At 31.9% G+C, this 23,366-nt stretch overlaps 1 protein-coding gene across 2 annotated transcripts; it reads left to right on the plus strand.

The window, feature by feature from the left end:
* The first annotated feature begins 6,572 nt into the window (after window positions 1-6,572).
* Window positions 6,573-21,960, plus strand: LOC132721477 (uncharacterized). 2 transcript variants are annotated; one of them, XM_060705783.1, is made up of 9 exons: window positions 6,573-6,981; window positions 11,466-11,559; window positions 14,124-14,173; window positions 15,035-15,241; window positions 16,039-16,099; window positions 17,177-17,299; window positions 18,465-18,530; window positions 19,460-19,558; window positions 19,987-21,960. In XM_060705783.1, the coding sequence occupies exons 2-9, from the start codon at window positions 11,472-11,474 to the stop codon at window positions 20,034-20,036; spliced, it is 744 nt and encodes a 247-aa protein (XP_060561766.1). In that variant the 5' UTR covers window positions 6,573-6,981; window positions 11,466-11,471; the 3' UTR covers window positions 20,037-21,960. The 2 variants fall into 2 exon arrangements, with proteins under 2 accessions (XP_060561766.1, XP_060561767.1); XM_060705784.1 differs by lacking the exon at window positions 6,573-6,981 and adding an exon at window positions 7,805-7,918.
* Window positions 21,961-23,366: the final 1,406 nt, after the last annotated feature.

Consider the following 23,366-nt stretch of genomic DNA (forward strand, 5'->3'; position numbering starts at 1 on the left):
GTCTTAGCCGTGGAAAATAGCGGAAAATTTGAAATATTGACCAGCGAAGCAAAGGCTTAGTCCTCAATCAATCACATAAACAAAACAGAACATACGAAAAAAATATTATTTGTATTGTTATTAATCTTTGTTATGTATACAAAGGCTCAAGATATCATCCTGTGACAGTACGCGTTTTTAAATACATTGTATGCGAACAACAATAAGGTTTTACATGCATGCATGCAAGAAAAATATGAAGTGAGAGCATATATCACGGGGGAGGAAGTGTTACACGAGGGATGGAGTTCTTGTGATAACTGTCCCGGAGTTCGCCGTGCAACTATTGTATAAACTGCAAAAAACTCGTCAAAAATGGTAATTTTCATCTTTAAAAAGTGAGTTTTTGGTGCTAAATTAAACATTCATGATTAAGCTTGCCTTACATATTGTATCATGTTTCAAAAACTAATTCATAGTCCATTTTTCATCGCCTCTTGCTTAAAATCTGGTAGTTTTGAGTAAAAATTTCAAATTATTTGCCAATTCGCAAGTATTGACCTGTTTATTTCAAGTCTTCATCATTGCAATACATAATTACCTAATAATAATACAAGATTGATTTATACCCGATCTTTCAAATGTCCCGGAGTTATTGTGATAACTCAAAATATGTCCTGGAGTTCTTATGATAACTTTTGTTACTGCCAATGTGTTTGTTGCGCTAAATCACGGCACGTTTTAGCAATTTTTATTATTCAATAAGGTTGTAAATAATTATGAAATATAATACGCTCATCCTTTTCATAAAATGTTGGTCTTGAGTGTCTGCAAAGGATAAACAGGTGATAGGCTATCATCTACAGTAAAGATTGAATCAGCTGCACCATTATGGCCTAAACCACAAAACAAAAATGTCTCAAAACTTACACGTTGTTCTCAACCATCTTTCTTAAGCAGATAATATATATATATTTTTTTTGATTGGGTTTTACGTCACATCGACACAGTATAGGTCATATCCAGCTTTACTGGTGGAGGAAGACCTCAGGTGCCCCTCCGTGCATTATCTTAACCACGAACGGGCACCTGAGTAGAACCACCGACGTTCCGTAAGCTAGCTGGATAGCTTCCTCACATGAAAGAATCCAAGTCCCTGGCGGGATTCGAACCCATAGCGGTGAGGGGCAAGTGGTTTGAAGTCAAAGACCTTAACCATTCGGCCACGGACGATATAGTTGTGCCTCGCTTATCTAAGGGCTATGTAATTTGTTTCATTTTATACCATAATAAACAAGTACACTTATAAAACCAGGATAATTTCTTCAAACCTATGTTTCCAAAAAATACGACAATATGATAAAAATTCAACTACTGATCTCTCGAACAAATTTGCAAGTCCTTCCGGGTTCGAGCCTAAAATATATTTTTCTTATCAATTACAGCAAATCTCCACTAAGATTACATAGGGGAAATACCCATCAAACATCGGCAGAAAAATATGCATAAAGACACCATACTTGAGCGCATTTATATCATGAAAGTCAATGCTCTACATCAATCCTTTTTCCAGTCTACGAAATCTGAGTCAGCAAAAATATTTTGCAAATAGGTAATTATGTATGGCAAAGGATGAAGACTTGAAATTAATACCATAAAAAGAAACAAGGATAAGATATCTCTAACTTAAATACACTCAAAACCAAAATAATATATCCTCATTCTTGGTGCAAAAAAATGAGCCTACTTCATTTCATAATAATTTACAACCTTATTGAATAATAAAAAACGTTAAAACGTGCCGTGATTTAGCACAAGAAACACATTGGCAGTAACAAAAGTTATCATAAGAACTCCAGGACATATTTTGAGTTATCACAAGAACTCCGGGACATTTGAAAAACCGGGTATGTATTTGTTAGCCGGGGCTTTATGTTTGCAATTTTGTATTATCATTAGGTAATTATGTATGGCAAGGATGAAGACTTGAAATAAACATGTCAATACTTGCAAATTGGCAACAAAAAATGGAAATTTTACTCAAAACTACCAGATTTTAGGCAAGAGGCGATGAAAAATGGACTATGAATTAGTTTTTGAAACATAATACAATATGTAAGGCAAGCTTAATCATGAATGTTTAATTTAGCACCTAAAACTCACTTTTTAAAGACGAAAATTACCATTTTTGACGAGATTTTTTGCAGTATATACAATAGTTTTCCGACGAACTCCGTGACAATTATCACAAGAACTCCTTGACAAATTATCAACTCCATCCCTCGTGTAACACTTCCTCCCCCGTGATATATAAGAAATGAATGTAATGAAGATAAAAAAAAAACATAGCTTACATATGTAGTAAATCTAAGATATTTGGCTTTGATATCTCTAACTAGTCATGTGCAATTATGATTATGAAAATGTAAGACATCGTTATTTGATATGACAAAATATTTTAATTCAGTATTTTAATTATCTAGTTTGCATTTAAGCGAGTCTTTCTTTCTTCAAACACTTTGATTAAATATTTTGTCAGTCTATATTATAAAAGATGTACAATACTGGAAGAAAATAAATCAATTAATTTATTCATATTTGGCCTTGCCATAAAGGAAATATATAAATTAGATTTTTAATTATATGTCAAAGGACATTGACGTGAAAAGTTTTCTTTTTGAGCATCATGAGTAAACTGCAAACAAATGAGTGAAGGATAACCCTACAGATACTGTAACTTATTTTTATGGATTTAAATCATAAATATATTGCTCAAATGAAGATTTATCAATATTGTAAGTTCTAAAAAGCATTATTTGTATAGAAATAACCGAATTTACATTTTATGTTAATAAAGGGAGGTAATTAGAAATTTATTTTCTATAAAGGCTTAGTCAAATTTTTCAATAAAAAATAAATGCATATGTTTTAATTATTACAATGTGGACAAATATTTGCAGTACATATTTTATATTTTCTCCGATGTTTCAAAATTGTTTTTGAAGCATAATTATATACATATATAAAATTTCACTTAAGTGTAGTAACAACAAGATCTTTAACACAATTTTTTCATGGTTTTATTTCAAAAATATGATCCTCAAATTAAGATTTGTCAATATTGTAAGTTCCAAAAAGCATTATTTATAACGATATTACCCAATTTAACATTTCATGTAAATAAAGGGAGGTAATTAGAAAGTTATTTTCTATAAATTCCAAGTCAAATTTTCTAATGAGAAATAAATGCATGCAATTTATTGATTACATATAATGTGCACAAATATTTGCAGTACACATTTTACATATTCTTGGATGTTTGAAAATTGTTTTATTTGCATAATTATATACATATATATTCTTTTGCAAGTGTGGTATACAGACAGTAACAATATTAATCACAAAACATACAGGATCTTTAAAGATACGTACCTATTTCGTTTGCTTTTGTAAGTCGCGTGATGTAGTTTTGTCACCAGATTGCGTTAACCATACATCTTAACATCACGAAGACGTGGACACATTGACATGAAATATATGTCAAAATTATGCCAATGAGCATGTATGCGATCCGCCAAACAATCGCATCTTTTCGGCCCTTTCCGTAAGTCTTCGGACGCAATAGAACGGATACAGTATTTCGGTCTAACCTACGCTAAGAAACTAAATATGTTAACAAATAGTAATTTATTGTTGTGCGTTGTTGACAAGTTTTTTAATCAATATATCAAGTAAAAGTCTGCCTAAAATAATAAGCAAATTCAAAGATATAAAAGTAAACAATACATTATTTCTATACTTATTATTATGGTTGTAGAAACCGAAAGTACAAAATGCCAGTTGACATTAAGTCGGATTTGTTTATAATTGTACATCAATGGGCATATTTAAAGAAGAAATGGTTGTCAGACATATTTTCAATCAAAAGTGTACCAAGATAGACTATATTTTCCTTTCAAGGCAATAGAAGCATGGTTTATATTCAAATCTTATACATCAAAGATCCATTAGCCCCCGAAAGGCTATCCCTTTTTATTTCTCAAAACTATTTTTTTTTGTATCTCATTTAATTTTCCAAATTAATACTCATTATCCATATAAATGAACTATTTCCCTCTCTCATTGTTTGCTCTTTGGCAATTTGTAATATAATAGTGAGTAGGTATTTTGTAAATACAGTTTTGACCTTTCTAAAGATTTTTTTTTTTAAATCATTGATTGCCAGTGCATAATGTGCCGTTAAAGCCTCGTTTGTTACTATTTTAATTGTACAAATTTCCTAATTTCTCCGTAAGTCTATTATTATTCTACTTACAATTATGTAAGAGGAACAAAAAAATTCATCACGTTGAACACAAATTGTTAGCAATTAACCCAAGTAACTTTATCAACACATAAGGTCGTATCAGGACGTCCCAATTAGATTTAAAAGCTACAAAAAGTAAACTATATTCCTATGTGACTACGATAACAGTGTTAAGATGAAAGAAACTATGTAAATTCGTAAGAATTGTGAATATAATTGTATTAAAATTTGATTATAAGATTTGCTACTTTCCTGCACGTTAAGTACACACGTACTTGAAGAAAAATTGAAAACTTTAGAACTGGCTCATTACATAAAAGTTGGCTTTACTTCAACAGTTATAATTAAATGAAGGTTTTAATTAACATCAAAACAATACCAGTTTCTATAAATTTTAAAAATAAATTTGTAGTTCAAATGTTCACAGCTTAAGAAAGGGGTCATGCTTAAAGGCCCAGTATGACAAAAAATTATTTTATTTGTTACTTCAAAAACTCTTTTATTTTCATTTCAGTATTCTGTTATTGTTTCCTAAAAAGTTCTTTGCTTCTGCTTCGGGTTGTCAATTAGTACAGTTACAGTGATTATGTATTTTCTTTGGAAGTCAGAATACTACTTTGTTTATATTTTGTTGCTTGTCCGACAAATAATGGCATATATTCATAATTGTTTTCAGGTTATAAACATTCATTTTACATGCTCAAAAATCATTTAGGTAATGCTTGCTCTTGCTAAAATGGGATAACTTTATGCATTCTCTGACAGAGATCAGTTAATTGTTGTAATATGTTTTCACATTTGTCGCGAGCTAAAACATAATAACAATTAAAACATCATCATTACCAATTCGTTACAAGGAATCCAATGTCACATTGTTAGAAATAACACCATTTATCTTCATCTTAACGTGTCTTTATCATTGTTTCCCGAATTTGCTTTATATGTAAAGTTCATTTACGAGCATTAAACTACAGAGAAAAATGAAGCTTTTCTAGAGGATTTGACCATGGACCATCTTGACATAGACCTTAAGTTAATATAATGACTCTATATTTATATATTTTCGTAGAATAAAAATACTTTTACATGTATTTGAATTCTAAATTTGTCTGTTATATTTCATCATAAAAATTCCCAATATGTAAAGATCTGTTGATTCCTTTAGCAAGAATCTTTACATTCTTTGCTTAATACTGGTTGATTCCAGGAACAAATTGATTCAAATGTGTTTCAATAAGCCTATACGAACTAAAACAAATAATTGTAAATAACAGACTCAGTTTGTTTATCTCAGTTCAAACAAGATTGAGGAAAGTGCAATCTTCCCCTTGACCAAACCACATCCAACTAAAAGCAACGGCTTCGGTGGTATTTAATCCTATAAACTATAGGAACTTATGGAAAAATGCTTCCATAAGACCAGAAAACAACACAGCCCATAGTTGTCGTAACAATAGGGTTATTGACATAAGCTGTGAATAGAAGAAAACATCTGGAAACAGTGACCACTCGGAAGCATTACTTACATCAAAATTACATATAAATTGCAGACTCGATTTGATTGAGTCTGTACATGAGGGATAATGAATAAGTGCAACGTCCCTCACGCCCCCCTAGCACCGGCTTGAGCGGTGCGACTTGTAGATAAGGAGATATACTCGAAAGCAAGGCAAAACAAAAGCAAATAGTTGAAAATTTAATCTAATTGAAGTGAACACGATCCTAGTTTCTTAATGACGTATAAGTCATCATTGTCAATCTTTATTGTTCGTATATTTTTTGGTAACTGTTTTTAGCAGACGACAAATTCCCACGATTACATCGATTTAATGATATTCCAAATGATCTTTGAATTTGTGATTTGACTTAGGGCTGAAGACTTTCTCTTTATGTCCTTTTTCACTACAATAACATTTTACTTTTAAAAATAAAACACAAATATTTTGAAGACTCTCTCCCTCTCTCTCTAAAAATGGTATGTTTTAAATACATGTACAAGATAAGTTGTTAAAGTAATACAGGAAATCAAAAGTTAACTAATATCATTTTATTGCATCAAAATAATATTTAAACATATCATTTCACTAAAGAAATAAATAGCTCTACAAAATTAGATACTAATAAATCGGTAAACATTTTTCACTATCACTCGAGCAACCGGAACGTATGATCGGCAGTCAGTACGTAAATAAAGAAAATTAAGCCCACAGATGACGTTGTATCAATCAAAACAAACGCACCTACATAACGTTCAATTTAATACATAAAGTGAAATTTGATAAAAACTTAAGCCATTCCAATGTTTTCCAACGCCTTTAATGGTTTAACTTATATAAACAGTTTTCATAAATGCGTTTGTGATTAATTCGTAGGGCGGAGGAACGGAACGCTAGCCTTATAACCGTTACTATCTTATCGCGCATGTGCGTCAGAGGTGGACAAAGAAGTTATTTTGTTTGGTTACACTGGAATATAGTTCTGACAGTTTCGGATTTATTTTAAAAGCAGAGAGTTAAGATTATCTCGTAAAAGTTAAGGATTTAAAACTTACGGAGTGGATAAAATACGTGTATTTACTATATCACTCGATATTTTGATATTTGCCTCCTTTAGATATACGAGTAAAATATAAACTGATATTTTGAGGGCAAATCCAAGTTTTTCACTTCAGTTGCGATTTAATTATTTCGAAACAGGTATGTTTGAAATAATTATACACTATGAGATATAAATAATGTTTGAAGCTAAACTTATTTGACTTTCTTTTGATTGATTTTTCTTTGTGTTTATGCTTGAATCTTTCATAAATAAGTTTGTTACATATTCTTTTATTTCACTATTATTATTATTATTATTATTATTATTATTATTATTATTATTATTATTATGCACTTTTTGCTATTCAGTCAGTTTTTTATTTTTAAAATGTCCCTAAAATGATGAATGGTTTAGTCCAAATTAAATGATGGACAAGTCTATTTCAAATATTTAGCATTTTAAGGGTTTAGAAATAATTGTGAACAGGATCTAATAAAATAAATTCATTAAATACGGACAAATGCAAACAAACAAACAAACAAACAAACAAACCGGAATTGTATCTGCCCCCATAGTTGTTTACAAATTCTAATATATTATATGAACGACCGTTTATAAAAGAATGAATATATGAAAGTTCACATCTTTTTATAAAGACGATTTGAATGGTGTTCAAGATAGCGTTTGGTTCACTGTGCAATCCAATGCGCTTCACCTTCGAAATTAATGATATTTTACAATAATTTTGTTTCTTCTTCTTTTTCGGTAAATTGGGCTATGTTATCTTGCAGTGTACATTTTTATTATACGTTAATCTTTGTTTGAGTAACTTTTCCATAATAAGTGCTCTAAGACAGTATGGTAATCCTAAACTTAATGTTATTGACGACCCAAGTGCAAGTAACTTTATGTCCGTAAAGTGATTTTAGCAACTAATTATTCTTACAGCTGTCCGTATTGTGATTATGACAACTAATTATTCTTACGTTTCTCCGCCATCGTGTATGGCGTGATAAAACTTGGGCGTATCGATCTAGTTTTTAGTTTTTGTCCGAAACGTTATCATGGAAATATTTGCGTTGTGTACACACAAATGTAAATATTGCAATACGATCAAGTGTACAGTTATTGTAACAAAAAAGACGTGGGCTTAATTTTACTGTGGCACAGTCACGCCCGTTTAACTCACAACGAGTGAAAAATGTCCATCGGTAAAAATGTTGTGAGCAACTTCCGTTCCTCGTTGTGAGCACCCATCTTTGACGTGTGACATGATTAACAAGGTGAGTTTTTCATATTTTTTGAAAATTACAGAAATTTATGTAAAAAAATCGGAATGCAGTTAGCTAGCGATGTGTTTTCCGAGTATGCACATGTAAAGACATTGCCTGTTGGTGGACAATTTGATGGAAATATCGTGCGACGCAGTCACTCGGGGTAGCTGGAAAACTGGAGACAACTTCTCTTTGGACCTAATTTAACATTGAAAAACGTCGATTCTGTTGATGTTTTGTGCATTCTAACCTAAAACAGATGCCCACAAGTCTTCAGCGTAAATTATTATCTGAAAGTCTTCATAGAAACGAAGATATACCCTTTTTTGCTTTAATCCTCGTTGTGAGCACCATAACCTCGTTGTGAGCAAGACAAGCGCAGTGCGTGTATGGTTTTAATATGTAATTCAGATGGTTAAAATATAATTTTCAATCTACCATAGCAATTAAAACGTTTTTGCACAGCAGCATTTCTTTGCAAGACGTTGTGCATACTCCAAAGGGAGGCATATTAGTTTTGAACTGTCCGTCTGTCAGTCCGCCAATCCGTCCGAAAACTTTAACATTGGCCATAACTTCCTTATTAGTATACGGATTTGATTCATATTTGAACACAACATCCCCTAGCACAAGACCTTCCTACGGACCTGTATTTTTTACCTTGACACCTGAATGGCCTTTACCTTGAAGGTCAAATTGTCCAAAAACATTTAAGATTGGCCATAATGTCCTGGCATAATTTTTAGGCACAACACCTCTTTGGACAAGGCCTTCTAACTATCCTATATTCTTTTGACCTTGAACCCTGAATGACCTTCACCTTGAAGGTCAAATTGTCCAAAAACTTAAAAATTGGTCATAACTTCCTTATTAGTATACGGATTCTACTCATATTTTGACACAACCCTTTAGGCAAGACCTTCAAACTGAGATGTATTTTTTTTACATTGTTCCCTGAATGACATTTTAGAACATCCAAAAACTTTAACATTGGTCATAACTTCTTTATTAGTAAGTGGAATGAATTCATATTTGGACACAATACCCCTTTGGACAAGACCTTCCAACTGACCTATATTTATATCACCTTGACCTTGTATGACCTTCACATTGAAGGTCTAAATGTCCAAAAACAAATAATCTATCTGGTCCATAAATCAAAGGACAAATCACCACTTCGGGGGCATTGTCAACTTACCGTGACAGTTCTTGTTTTACATACCTTGGTCAGGTCTTCAGCTCAGGATAAACACATGTATGTGTGTATCACACAGATTGTGAAATTGTTGAAATATTCATAAACTTCCCGTGATGTTCAGTCGTGCCACACTATACTATACGAAATAAAATACCTGATTTACCTCGACTGATTAGTTCTTCCGTTAATCTGATGACTTGTGAATATGTAGAATAATTTTCAAAAAAAAAAAAAAAAAAAAAAAAACTATTGTACAAAAACGTTTTGATGTTTTTTTGTAGATTGAAAATTGTATTCTCGTCATTTTAATTACATATTAAAACCAGACATGCACTGCGCTTGTCTTGCTCACAACGAGGTTATGGTGCTCACAACGAGGATTAAAGCAAAAAAGGGTATATCTTCGTTTCTTTGAAGACTTTCAGATAATAATTTACGCTGAAGACTTGTGGGCATCTGTTTTAGGTTAGAATGCACAAAACATCACCAGAATCGACGTTTTCAATGTTAAATTAGGTCCAAAGAGAAGTTATCTCCAGTTTTCCAGCTACCCCGAGTGACTGCGTCGCACGGTATTTCATCAAATTGTCCACCAACAGGCAATATCTTTACATGTGCATACTCGGAAAACACATCGCTAGCTAACTGCATTCCGATATTTTTACATAAATGTCTGTAATCTTCAAAAATTATGAAAAACTCACCTTGTTTATCGTGTCACACGTCAAAGATGGGTGCTCACAACGAGGAACGGAAGTTGCTCACAACATTTTTACCGATGGACATTTTTCACTCGTTGTGAGTTAAACGGGCGTGACAGTGGTGACACATGCGTTTCTTTATTATCTCGTTCCCGCGAAATAATTATCTCAATCTTGCGACATTATTATCTCAAACTTGCTACATAATCATTTTACTCCAATGGCATAAGTAATAGAAAGAGCACCGAAACACGAGGTTATCTGATTTGTACGACGGGGCTTAGCTCCGAGTATAAATCAGATTGCCGAGTGTTTTGATGCTCTTCCTCTTTTGTATCATAGTCATACCAGGGTCTTTCAAATAGAAAGACCCTGGTCATACATAAAAACACGTTTCCTGATACCAAATATGAAACCCCACAAAAAAGTAACCAATGAACGAGCATCTGAATAGGATATTCCCATCGCTATCCCTTTCTCTGTCGTCACAATATGTAAACCCGGACAAAATGAACCAATCGATGGGCATGCTCTGGAGTGCAGGTAACTAATACCTGCACTCCAGATAACGCATTGTGCATGTATATGTATACGATTTATCTGTCACATTTTCAACAGAAAGGTCCCCAAACTATGATACAAAATTAAAAAGATTTTGGGAAATAAAAATAAAGCATTTCTCAGGCATCATGGGCCTTTAAAAAAATGAAATGTCACTTTTTACTATTAGAAAATCTTAGCCTTAAGTTATGACAATGAAAGTGACAATCAAAGCAAAAATTGAGAATCAGGCAAACGTGCCTGTCTGCACTGCACAGTTTTATGACATCTATAACAATCATGTTCACAAGAGCGTTCTCGCGGGCAAAATCAGCAAGAATTCTAAAATGCCTTATTTTAAAATCATAAAGTATTATTATATATACTGACTATTTATTCATGAAATATATTATTATTTTAGAAACTGTGAATTGCCGTTATGATGTTTTCTCTTCTTTTTCTTTTCTTCCCCTAATGATTTTCTATTTCCTTATTTTATCCTCATTATTCTCCTGCAAGTAATTCTTCTTAATTTATATGTGTACACTTACGGAAATTGACAAAATTCCATTGGTTTATAATCTTATTATTATTCCATTCTATTCAATATTCATTTATTCATTCAGTCAATTATCTTTTCATTCATTCATCCATTTTGTATTCATTCATTCATTCATTCATTCATTCATTCATTCATTCATTTTTATTTATTTATTTATTTGTTCGTTCGTTCGTCCGTCCATTCGTTCGTTCGTCCGGGCGTACATCCAATGGTTATGAGCTTCATTCCGTCCATAATCTTAGTTTAAAAAAGAAGAAAATTGGTTAAAAATTATTTATTTATTTATATTCATTTAATTATTCATTTATTTAATTATTCATTCATTCATTCATTTGTCAATATTCTTTATTATTATTCTTTATTGAAGGAAAGAATGCGTGTAATTAACTTACTTATCAAGATAGCCGTGACACTGGCGGTTGTGTACAGCTTACCCGTGAAAACCGTGAAGCGATCAACTGGTAAGATTTATCTGCCCATGTTTTTTGAATTATCAATATCTATTTTTGTTGAGCCCCGTTTCACAGCCATTTTCAAACTACTTTAATGACACAGTATATCATGTTATCATTTCTATTTCTCAAAAACGATTTATTTTCGATATCTTGTGACCGTTTCCAAAAACTCATTGCCATGATGATAACCAATCTTTTACTTCTTTTGCTCTTTTAACAATTGGTATAATAAAAGTGTATTTAGTATTTTGTATGAAAGTCAAAATACTACAGTAACTCTGTTAACATTTTGCTACCTATAGGACACATTACTGCACGTTCAGTGATAATTTCAAAACAAAGTAGTATTTTGAGTACTATACAAAATACTAATACACTATAATTACCTTGATTGCCAACAGATCAAAAGAAATAAAACATAGGTCAACACTATGCCAAATGATTTTTTTGAAACTGTAAGAAAATACCAAAAATCAATCATTTTTAAGAAATTTAAATAATAGCGAATATGAGGCACAATTGGTCTTGAATAAAAGAAACATAACAAAATAACTATGACCTCTTCCCTGTGTTTGTTCTTTCAGGCAAGAGTTGCCCCGAGTCTGCTCTTAGGGAAAAAAAAGAAAAAATATCTTTTCTGTGGTTGAAATTCTGCTAAGATATTATACAAAGTCCGTCCGTAGGACACTGAAGGACATCCTTGTTTAGGACAAGCTAGTTTAGTTTAATATAAAAAAAATCATTTTAGTTCGATTGTGTTGGAAGCCATAAGCTTATTGAAACACTCTCGAATGCGTTTTTTTTGGAACCAACCAGTACTAAGCAATGAATGTTAAGTTTCTTGCTCAAGGAAACAACGGCTTGCCCCTGACAAGACAAGCTAGTCAAAAAGTTAAAATATGAAGAAAAAAATGAAATTGACTTAAATAAAAACAAGCAAGAAGCTTTTAAAAGGCTATCATCAATTTATCAAATTTTGACGTTTTAAAAAATGAAAGTCAATTTTTGTTATAAATTTTATGGGTAGAACATCATCTTTGAAAATTATGAATTCAGTTTCCGGCTTCATCGCCGTTTGAAATGATCTTGACATTTGTAATCAAACGCAGTCTTTTCCCAATAAAATTAGATTGAAACGCTGTCGTTAGCCCGTTTTATTACAAGGCCTATTAATTTTCTGCAATGAAATGTTAAAGTAACGTTCTCTTTTTCCTCGTTGTAGAAAAACGCACGAGCCCACTCCTTGTTAAAATTGACAAGACGAATGCATTTCCTTTTTTATGGTTTCCTCTGAAAGTCTTTTTTTTTTTCAAATCGAATTGATAAAAACGTAGTACCCATGTCAGTGAAAATGTCATTAGAATTAATTGAATTACAAAAAAATATACGATAATAATCACTGTAAATCCGTTTCCGGTCTTTTATCACGGTGTATGACCGTACACCGGATATTTGTTACACTTGGGCAACATATTCTCTACATAATCGCAGTATACTAGACAACGAACCAGGCTATATAGTCTCTTGTTAGCAACGGTGATATTTCCTTTAGCAAAAGTACATCAAATATTGATTTTTTTGTTAATACTTGTATATGCCATAAATCAAGGGAAACATAAAAATAAAACCAGGTAAGATTGTTGCCATTTGAGCAGAGAAATCGATTTCCGGTGATTTGATCCGCTGCTGATACATAAATACGACACAAAACACATTGATATCCGGTGTACGGTCTCGTACGGTGTACGGGCAATTACAACATTTCGGTTCTTTCCGTAAATTCCCGGATAAGGACTGAATCATTTTTATGAATAATTCCAAGGACGTTACGATTGCAAATCACCTTTGCATTTATTTTCGATCAAAGTGCTTCTCTCATAATTTTCTCCCATCATAATATTATCTTTATTATGTCCCGCAAAAATATATAAATAAATAAAAACACCGCAGACATACATTTGTTGTTTTCTAAAAATCATACCTTTCTTTTCGTGAATCGACACATATCTGAAATATTGATGACTCCATTGCAAGTCTGTATGAAAATCATGTCTTATGTTTCCAAACTAAATGTAAAACAACTTGTATCTTCAACAATAAATACATGAAATAAATGCTACATTCCTTTTTATACTTTCGAAACTAAGATACATCGCCAAGTAATATGCACCAAAAATCCTATGTCCGTTCAAAGATTCATCCATATTAAACTGCACTCTCATCGGCTTTGGCAAGGGGAGCGGTGGCCGAGTGGTAAAGGTGTCTACCCCTCAACCCACAGATCATGGGTTCGAGCCCTACTCGGGTCATGACCATGTTTCTTCATATGAAAACAGTACTGGTTGGTTCCAGAAAGCGGACTCGAAAATGATTAATATAAGTTGCAAGAACTTGTTTCACAATCGAGCTTGAATAAATATGTTTAGATCGGCTTTAGCGACAATTACTGGTCACGTTTTAAATTCTATCTTTTGTACTATGTTCAAATGATGAGTTTGGAAGAAGTATCAAAACTGACATGTGTCATAAATTTGTTTATAACTTATACGTACACCTATTTTGCATTTTAGATTTAGACGCAGGAGAAATTACGGATAAGTTATCAAGACTGAAAAACCTAGTAAGTACATCTTGTGTGCAATTATATTCTTTTTTTTAAATACAAATTGATTCGAACTTAAATGCTTTTATAAACAGTTTAACCAGAAACTTGAATCTGTTTCTTTCATTGCGCATTTTGTTACACTATGGCTGTTTACCAATGACATTCACTGATGCAATCTCGGGAAATGAGTAACTAGGAGAATGTATTGTTGGCATTCAATTTTCATTTTACGAAAACGCATGTAGTTTAAAGTGTAATGAAATTAAAACTTTGCATCTGAAGATCGAGATTTACCATCAAGAAAAAGAAGAAAAAATACTTGATGTAGCTCTTTCAAAAATACAACGAATTTCTTTGTTATAGTCCCAATAAAGGAAGCAAAGACGTAATATTGGACTAATGGAAGTAAAGAATTGTAAAATACTACAATACAGGAAGCAAAGTATTGTAAAATTTATAAAAGGGACCAAAGAATTGTAAAAATTATTAAAAATGAATCAAAGAATTGTAAAAATCGAAATAAAGGAAGGAAAGTATTGTAAAACATCATACAAAAGGAAGCAACGTACCTTTTCATACAATTATTTACTTTTATATGTAAAATATGAGCACAAATGGACCTTATAATACTTATAAAAGGTTCGGTAGCATTTACATATCTACTTCTACATCGGCTTTTCAAAATTAATTAGTTATGTTATAATCTAATGAAAGATAGAACTGTGTCAAATGCAAGTCACGTATATTTTTCCACATGCCTAATCTATAGATATGTCCTTTATATGTTGATACAGCATAAAATGGTATAGATCGGTGTAAATTATAAGATATTAAGATATGCACATGTATTTTGCAAAGATTTGATTTTCATTACAGCTGGAAAGGCTAGAGGATGTCCAGCAAGCAAAAGCTAATTTAGAAAACAAGATGAAAGAAAGTGAAAGGGATCCGATAGAACATGGTGTTGAAGGGCTGAGCCGAACAGATAAACGTACAAATGCAAAAGCTGAACATGATGGCAATCGTGAACCTGAAGACGATATTATCAACCTAAAAATGCTTAATAATGTACAAAAAGTTAAGGTAATACTTAAATAAATCATAATAGTAAAACCCAATCGCAGCCAGAACTTTAACTATAAGATCATTATATATTTACTCGGGAATATTTCTAAAAATTACCTGAGATAGGTTAACAGACAAATGCTTCTTTTTATACGAAAGGACATTTTCTTTTTTATGGAAGAAATTAAAACAAAACTGACAAAAATATTATCAATAACTCCATATTCCAATAAGTAACGTGTGTACTGTTTTTGCTTGCAAATAGATGGCACTCTGAGCAACAAAAGGTTTAAATACAATATGTTTGACAATAGGTTTTGACGTCACATTTATTTAAGCTCAAATTTGTATCTACTTTTAACAACTCACATCATTATACTTTGATTTCAATTTATATTAGTAAAATAAACTGGGTTTCAATTGCAATTTGCACCTTTTTACTTATAAATAAGTTAAAATACAATTCTAGAAATTTTCAACATATTTATCTAAGCTTAAATATGTAGCACTTGAACAGTTAAGATATATTATAATTGAGCCGCGCCGTGACAAAACCAATATAATGCGTTTGAGACCAGCATGGATCCAGACCAGCATGCGCATACACGCAGTCTTATAACGATCCATGCTGTCCGCTTACCAACCCTATAACAAGTAAAGAAACTGATTGCGAACAGCATGGATACTTATCAGAATGCGCGGATGCGCAGGCTGGTCTGGATCCACGCTGGTCACAAACGAATTATGTTGGTTTTGTCATGGTGCGGCTCAATTATTATTTTTCATATTAAATTTTACTTTCCTTTTTCATTTAGTTGCTTAAAGAACTTGTCAAAGAAGCACAAAGCGTAAAAAGTGAAAGCATGGTAGACGAAGGTAAATATTTGTAGTTCTTTCTTTTCCGGGGCATATATTATTGCCATCGTTTAGGGGAACGTCGGAAGGGAGCACTGAGTCATACTTATCATCAAAGGGGGGGGGGGACTAACAGAAGCAATATCATATATAAATACAGTACATAAATTTGCACTTAGAAATATCAAGAACTACACAGAAAACTGAATTTACGGTTTCAGAAAGAACTGTATTTTTGATTTCAGAGAGTACTGTATTTTGGGTTTCAGAGTACTGTTTTTCCCATTTCAGTCAGTACTGTATTTTCAATTTCTGACTGTACTGTATTTTAGGTTTCAGACAGTACTGTATTTTCGGTTTCAGACAGTGCTGTATTTTTGGTTTCAGACAGTGCTGTATTTTTTTGTTTCAGACAGTACTGTAACTTCGGTTTCAGACAGTACTGTATTTTCGGTCTCAGACAGTACTGTATATTCTGTTCCAGGCAGCACTGTATTTTTTTTTCGGTTTCAGACGGTACTGTTTTTTTTGGTTTCAGACAGTACTGTATTTTCGGTTGCAAACAGTTTTGTATTTTCGGTTTCAGACAGTACTGTATTTTAAGTTTCAGACAGTTCTGTATTTTCGGTTTCAGACAGTACTGTATTTTAGGTTTCAGACAGTACTGCATTTTCGGTTTCAAAGCTTTCTTTGTTAAACATTAGGCGAAATTTTTGTTAAAGATATGAGTAAATTAAAGGTAATAGACAAAATTTAAAATGTCACCATAACCTGTCATCAATAATGAATTGCCCCCTATCGAATTCCCTTAGTAAGATTGAATTAATCTAATTTTTCATTATACCGGATTCCAATATGTTGAACATTAAATAAGTTGTATTAGTCTTTCATTATACCTTGTTTTTCAATAACAATATGTTGAAAATTGAAGAAGTTGTATCCAGTCTTGATAAATGCTAGGGGCATCAGAGAAATTGCTTTTACTATTGTGTTACGTAACCACATAAAAAAGTCAAAAGCAATCGAAACTGATTAACAATAAAGCAAAACAAAAGGATCGTAATGGTATCAGACTGATTTTAACTTCTCTTATCTAAGGTACATTTGCGGATACTGCAGTACCAGAATCAAAAGAAAGAGCGGATATTGTGGACTGGAAAGATCTGACAAAACGTCTTAACGATGAGACAGATAACATATATCAGCAACACAATAAACAAGGTGAGATACCTGTTCTAACAGTTTAAGCTACCATTTCAAATTTTATAAATCATGACAAATGTAAATAACTTTGTTTAAATTGTTTTCCCTTGGCGCATTTTTTTTTCTTTGTTTTTCTTTGTTTGTTTGTGGTTTTTTTTTTGTTTTTTTTTGGGGGGGGGGGGTTTGGGGGGTCTGTTTGTTGTTGTTATTTTGTTATTTCTTTTGCCTTTTTGGCTAGTTCTTCACACACACAAAAAAAACTGAATGGCAACAACTTTGTAAGATAAGAATCATTATGAAGCACATATTAAGCACAATAGACGCATATTTTAGTAAATCCTATTTATTAAGCACAAGAGCAGGCATCATGTTTTGTAAATACCTTTTCTAAAGCAAAAATTAAACATCAATGAGAAGCCGATGTAACTAGTATACTCCGAAACCACATACCAAATATTGTTTAAATAATACAAGCTACACTATGATTGTTATTTGTAGTGAACAGGAGAATGTTTCTAATTTCTGTACAACAGCTTAGGATGAATACTAACATAATTTAGTGTCAAGCTTTATTTGGCTCTTTATTACGTCACTACGCGGTACTATGAAGCACTATGAAAAATAGAAGGCGACTTTAAACGGAATTTCAATATAGTATCGACTTTTTTTCTTCTATGAAAATTAACACACATAATTTTTAAGAAATACAGCGTTTTCATTGGATGACAAATAAAGCTGGACACTAAGTATGATAAATGTTACTTAAGTTCATTACAATATACATGTATACTTATTATTGTCCTGTCTATGTATATGTTAGTGTTCATCCGTGCTGTTCTACAGAAATTAGAAACTTCGACGGGAGCGATAGCGACAGGAGAATGTTTCTAATTTCTGTAAAACAGCACGAATGAATACTAACATATTTAGTGTCAAGCTTTATTTAGCCTCATTATCATTCATTTTATTACGTCACTATGCGGTTTTATGAAGTACTATGAAAAATAGAAGTCGACTATGGACGGAATTCGATATAGTATCGCTTTTGTACTTCTATGAAAATTAACGCACATATTTTTTAAGAAATACAGCGTTTTCATTGGATGACAAATAAAGTTGGACACTAATCATTTTTAACATTTACAAATAACAAATGATAAACAACCACAAATGAATTTTCCAGATAAAAAGCCAGTTCATATAGAGACAGAAACTAAAGAAGGCACGTTTGGTGAATTCCGAGATGAAAGTAAGATAATATCAGATGTTCTTGCATTACTGTTGGCATTTGACTCGATTCTTGATTTTAAATGTGTTGAAAATTGAGCACCGCTCAAGCCGGTGCTAGAGGGCATGAGGGGTGTTGCGCTTTTACAGTATCCCTCATGTACAGACTCAATCAAAACCGATTTTACAATTTTCATGTTATTTTGCTGATTTTGAATAATGCAGTGCAGCGTCATACTAATTTTGTCTAAAAGATCTTTTTCATAAACTGTGCAGCTATCTTTCAGCCTACTCAAATTGCTACGGAAGATAATTACATAGTTTTAATGTTGTTTTCTATTCTAATGTTTTCATTATGTTTATCTAAACATTTCAAGGAGTAAATGTTAAATTAGAAAGAAAACTATATAAGAGGGGAGCATTTATGTTAAGACAGATTGATATTTTTATTCAAACAGCGAAATCAAACCCAAACAGTAATGAAAGGATCCTACATATGTGTTTAAACCCGATGAAATACCCATGTCAAAAGAAATTTTTAACAGAAATGAATAAAAAAAAACTTAACAAATTTGGGAAAAAACTTCTTTTAAAAAAATAAAAAATTGCCCATCTGGGTTTGATTTGCAAAAAATCATCTATTTTATTTTGGGGCATCAAAAAATGAAATGGAAATACATTATCTGTCTTATTTGTTGAAGAAAAAGGAAGAATAGATTATACAACATAACTGGAACTTTTACTTAAAGAATTTGAAAAGATAAAATTAATGCTTCATTGCTTAATTGATTATATGTGAACACTTTATATTCTATTAACTACATACATCGAAGAAAACACTTAATTAGTTGTTGAAAGAAACGACCAATGGCATTAGTAAGGCATTATGCATAAGTAGTAATATGTATAAATGGCGAACGCTTGGTTGTATATCTGCTATTTTTATTCCAGTAAAATATGCCGTAGAGAAAAACCTGCTTACAGATATTGCTCTGGCCATTCATAGTGGCATAAGTGTAGATGAAATCCTAAAAGACCTTGTCGCAGAAGGTAGGTAATAGTTTACGACTCCAGGCAAGACCCGTTGCTAATGTTGAGATAACTTGTGGGTCAACCCTATTGCCAAATATGTCATGTCATTATATTGTAACTGTTAACATGCATGTATATGTCCTATTTTTTGGCAATGAAGTATGTTTAAATCAATAGTTCACGACTAATTGATCCCCCTTGCCATATTCCCGTACAATGCGATAAAGTTCGATGAAATAATCCGATATCTAATATTACCTTTATAGTTACTGTTATAGTTTTGTACATATTTTGTAGTCATTTTCATTATAATTCCTTGCTTATATTATTCATACTGAATAATTTTTATCGTTTTCGAGATATAATTACAGTCATATAATTTTTATTTTTAAAAAGTGAGTACTTTTGAGTTATTGTTAGCTCATGTATATTTTATTTACCAACAGGAAATGCGAGAAGCCCCGATGTTGTTTGGGCTAAAAGAGACAGGGACTGATGGACGTTTTACAATTCATGTGCATTTGTTTCTACCTGCAATTTTACATAGTAAATGTCCAGAAAAAAATCGTGCAATTTTTAGCAATTCTTGAATAAACTATTGTATTTTAATATTTATATTATATTGTTAGGTTTAAATGCATTCATTTTGGAAAAAAAACTTTGTTTATTACGGACATCAGAATGATTTTGACAGTTCTATAATATGAAGATTAAGCCACATTATGTATACAGATATTGGTTATATAGTTCGTATATTAATGTCAATCTGATTAAAATCAGCTCCTAATAAACGCTATGCATAAGGATCTGACGACCACCAATAGGATGTCACCTTCTCGTGACCTTTTAAACAGCCAATCATCGGTGAGCTTTCATAGTTTTTACTGCTGAAAAACCAATACTGAGAAGTTAACAAATACTGTGGCAATCAGATCTACATGTAAGAAATAAGTAGATTTGAACTTGAGACAGATTTAATAAAATATTGATGTATAATTCAATTTGCTTGCCGTACATCATGTTAGAGTATTTCATCATTGAAAACAACTGCATTCCTTTATCGAAAAGAAAATGTTACTGATTTACTTTAGACTAGAAACATTAAAATTTATCTGAATTTTTTAGCTAAAGAATGCTTTTGGTTATTTTGGGCAAATACCTTAACATTTTATCTTATTCTTTAAAGAAAAAATATTATTGGTGTATTTTGAAATATGAAACATTAAAAAATCATTAAGATTTCAAATACGCATTATAATAGAAATGTGCTGTTTAAAATATACATTCCTGTATATATGACGTAGAAAGTTTGTCGCATCCTTTCATGAATAAACATGATAAAAAGATAATGCTCTCTAAAAAATTTAAATGTACTCAAAAATGAGTGACACTCTTTAACTTTTTTTTCAATTTCCAAAAAAATTGTATTTGATAACCGTCTGCTTTAGTCATTTATCTAAATATCTTAAAGGTTATCGATTCATTCGACACCATCCCTTCCCCCGCCCACTCCTTATCCAGTCTTCCTGCACTACGCAAAATTGTCAACAACATTACTACATTTTCACTTTGTGAAAACAAATTTTTTATTGTACCTGATTTTAGTACATATATCGGTAATACATCTTATCGTGTGTTTTTATTCTTCTTTATTACATATTGTTATTTGTCGTTGATGTTGTACCAATTGTTTTATAAAGTTTCGGTTCCTGACGTCATATTTTCATTTTTGAACTGTTGAACTTTGCAGTAGTAAACATTTGTTTCATATTTTTTTTTAAATCCGTACCAAGCTAAAGTTAATACATGGACCAATCTAGTCATCATTTTGAAAGCAGCATGCCTCTAGATTCATGCTTATTTTTAGAAATTTTTTAAAACGTATTTAAAAGTATAATATTGTGAAGTAACCAAAAGTAAGCAATTAGCACGTTATCAGTGACACAACCCCAGTAAATTACAAAAAAAGGTAAAATCAAGCGTTAGTAACAGAGTTGAAATATAATTATCAATACGGAAAAAACAGTCAATAATCGAATATAACATACATGTACTTATTATTACTTGATTCTTGAATCTTTTTACTTTTTCTCAAATCACAGTACACTTTGATTTTATTCGAATATTTTGGCTCATCCGGAGGGCTGTAGCTTTAAGGAAATATTTCGAAATAGAAATACAATTTTTTTTTTCAAAAAATATTCTTTTTTTTTTAATATTAAGAATTTTTGTATAAAAATAAAGGTGTTTTAATTTGAAATTATATGCATTCATATTCGATAAAAGGTGTAACGCATTGACTAAACATTTATGGCATCGTTGTATCGTTGCCAGTCTTATATAAAAAAAATGAATATCTTCACTTAAAAGTCTTACAATTTTAACATTAGCTATTCATTTTAATTGTCCGTTTTAATACAGACTATACAGACTATGTTAAGTTATTGTTTTCAGTTATTCGACTTAATTGTGGATTAAAATAAATATATACTATAAGTGTTAAATGTATGTTTTCTTTTTTTACTTCGGCTGTACGTCACACCGACACAGTATATGTCATTTGGCGACGTTCCAAGGAAGACCTCAGGTGCCCCTCCGTGCATTTTTTCAGTAGTACATGTTCTTATTTTAGAAACGTCCCTTCTCGATTTCAGCAATAATACTAGTAATCTCGAACGCTGGAATTTTTTAAAGGTCAAATAAGTTTAGCTAGGCTAGGCTAAAACGGTTATGGTAAGTCTCTCATGTACTTTGATACCATAGGCCCGAGATAAAAAAAGAAATAAATCCTTCAAATAGCTACAGTAAGGATAATACTCGAAACCGTCCGAATGATAAAGACGCTGTTCAATGTGAATATAAAGCACATGATGAACGTATTAATGTTCTTCTCTTCCCCTCGGAGCTTGAACGTCGCAGGAAGGCACAGGGCTCCGGCAAAACATTTGGAGAACTTAGGATGGTGAAAAATAAATCAAAGCCTTAAGTATGGTACGGACCGTCTGGTGAAATTTCTTATGTTCTGATATAACTCGAACTAAGTTGATTCAAAAAGCAATTAAATCCCTTAAAAGGATTTTACTATTCACTAATGAGTATTTTTCTGTTTTAAATGTAAGAAATTTTTAAGTTTTTAGGCAATTGGACCTCGTTGGAGTCTTTTTATTGTCAAAAGGAAGTCGGTATAGGATTTCATTAATATACAGAATATCTATGATGGGCAATTTCAAATATACTTGTCTATTGACAATATTTGTGAGCATTGCTTCAAAGTTGCGTTAACACTTTAAATAAAAGTGGGAGTTTCAAACGGGTCAAATAAGAGTCCTTTTCTAAGTAATTTGTTCGACACTTCCCTGATGAAATTCTTCATCTTGTACGTTTTTACAAGATGGGCTAAGATTTCTTTTTCAAATTAACTCAAGACTTAGTTAGTTTTAAATGTTTTGTATTCCGATTGATAAGGTTGGTATTCAAATAAAATTTATTTTGCGTTCAAGAAGTCCGTTGGGTGGTGGTCAGATTGTCAAGCTAAAGAGTCTTAATTAAATACATGTAAGCCATTATTTATAAATAAAACGCACTTTCCAGCTTAACTGGTGAAGGAAGAATTCAGCCCCCACCCCTCCCCCGCCCCCGATTTTTACAGAAAGGGAAGAGAAAGTAAATTTACGCTGATTTGAGCGTTGAAATCATGTACAAGCCAAATGTTTCATTCATTGTCCTTTTAGGGGGACGAGTCACCATTTAAAAAAACTGAATACTACCATTACTCACGACCGCTTGTTCAAGTGGTTTATAGGTCAGACTCTGGTACGGATTTTCC

This window comes from Ruditapes philippinarum, unplaced genomic scaffold, assembly GCF_026571515.1.
Source record: "Ruditapes philippinarum isolate M1 unplaced genomic scaffold, ASM2657151v2 ctg227_1_1_1_1, whole genome shotgun sequence".
Taxonomy (NCBI): Eukaryota; Metazoa; Mollusca; class Bivalvia; order Venerida; family Veneridae; genus Ruditapes; species Ruditapes philippinarum.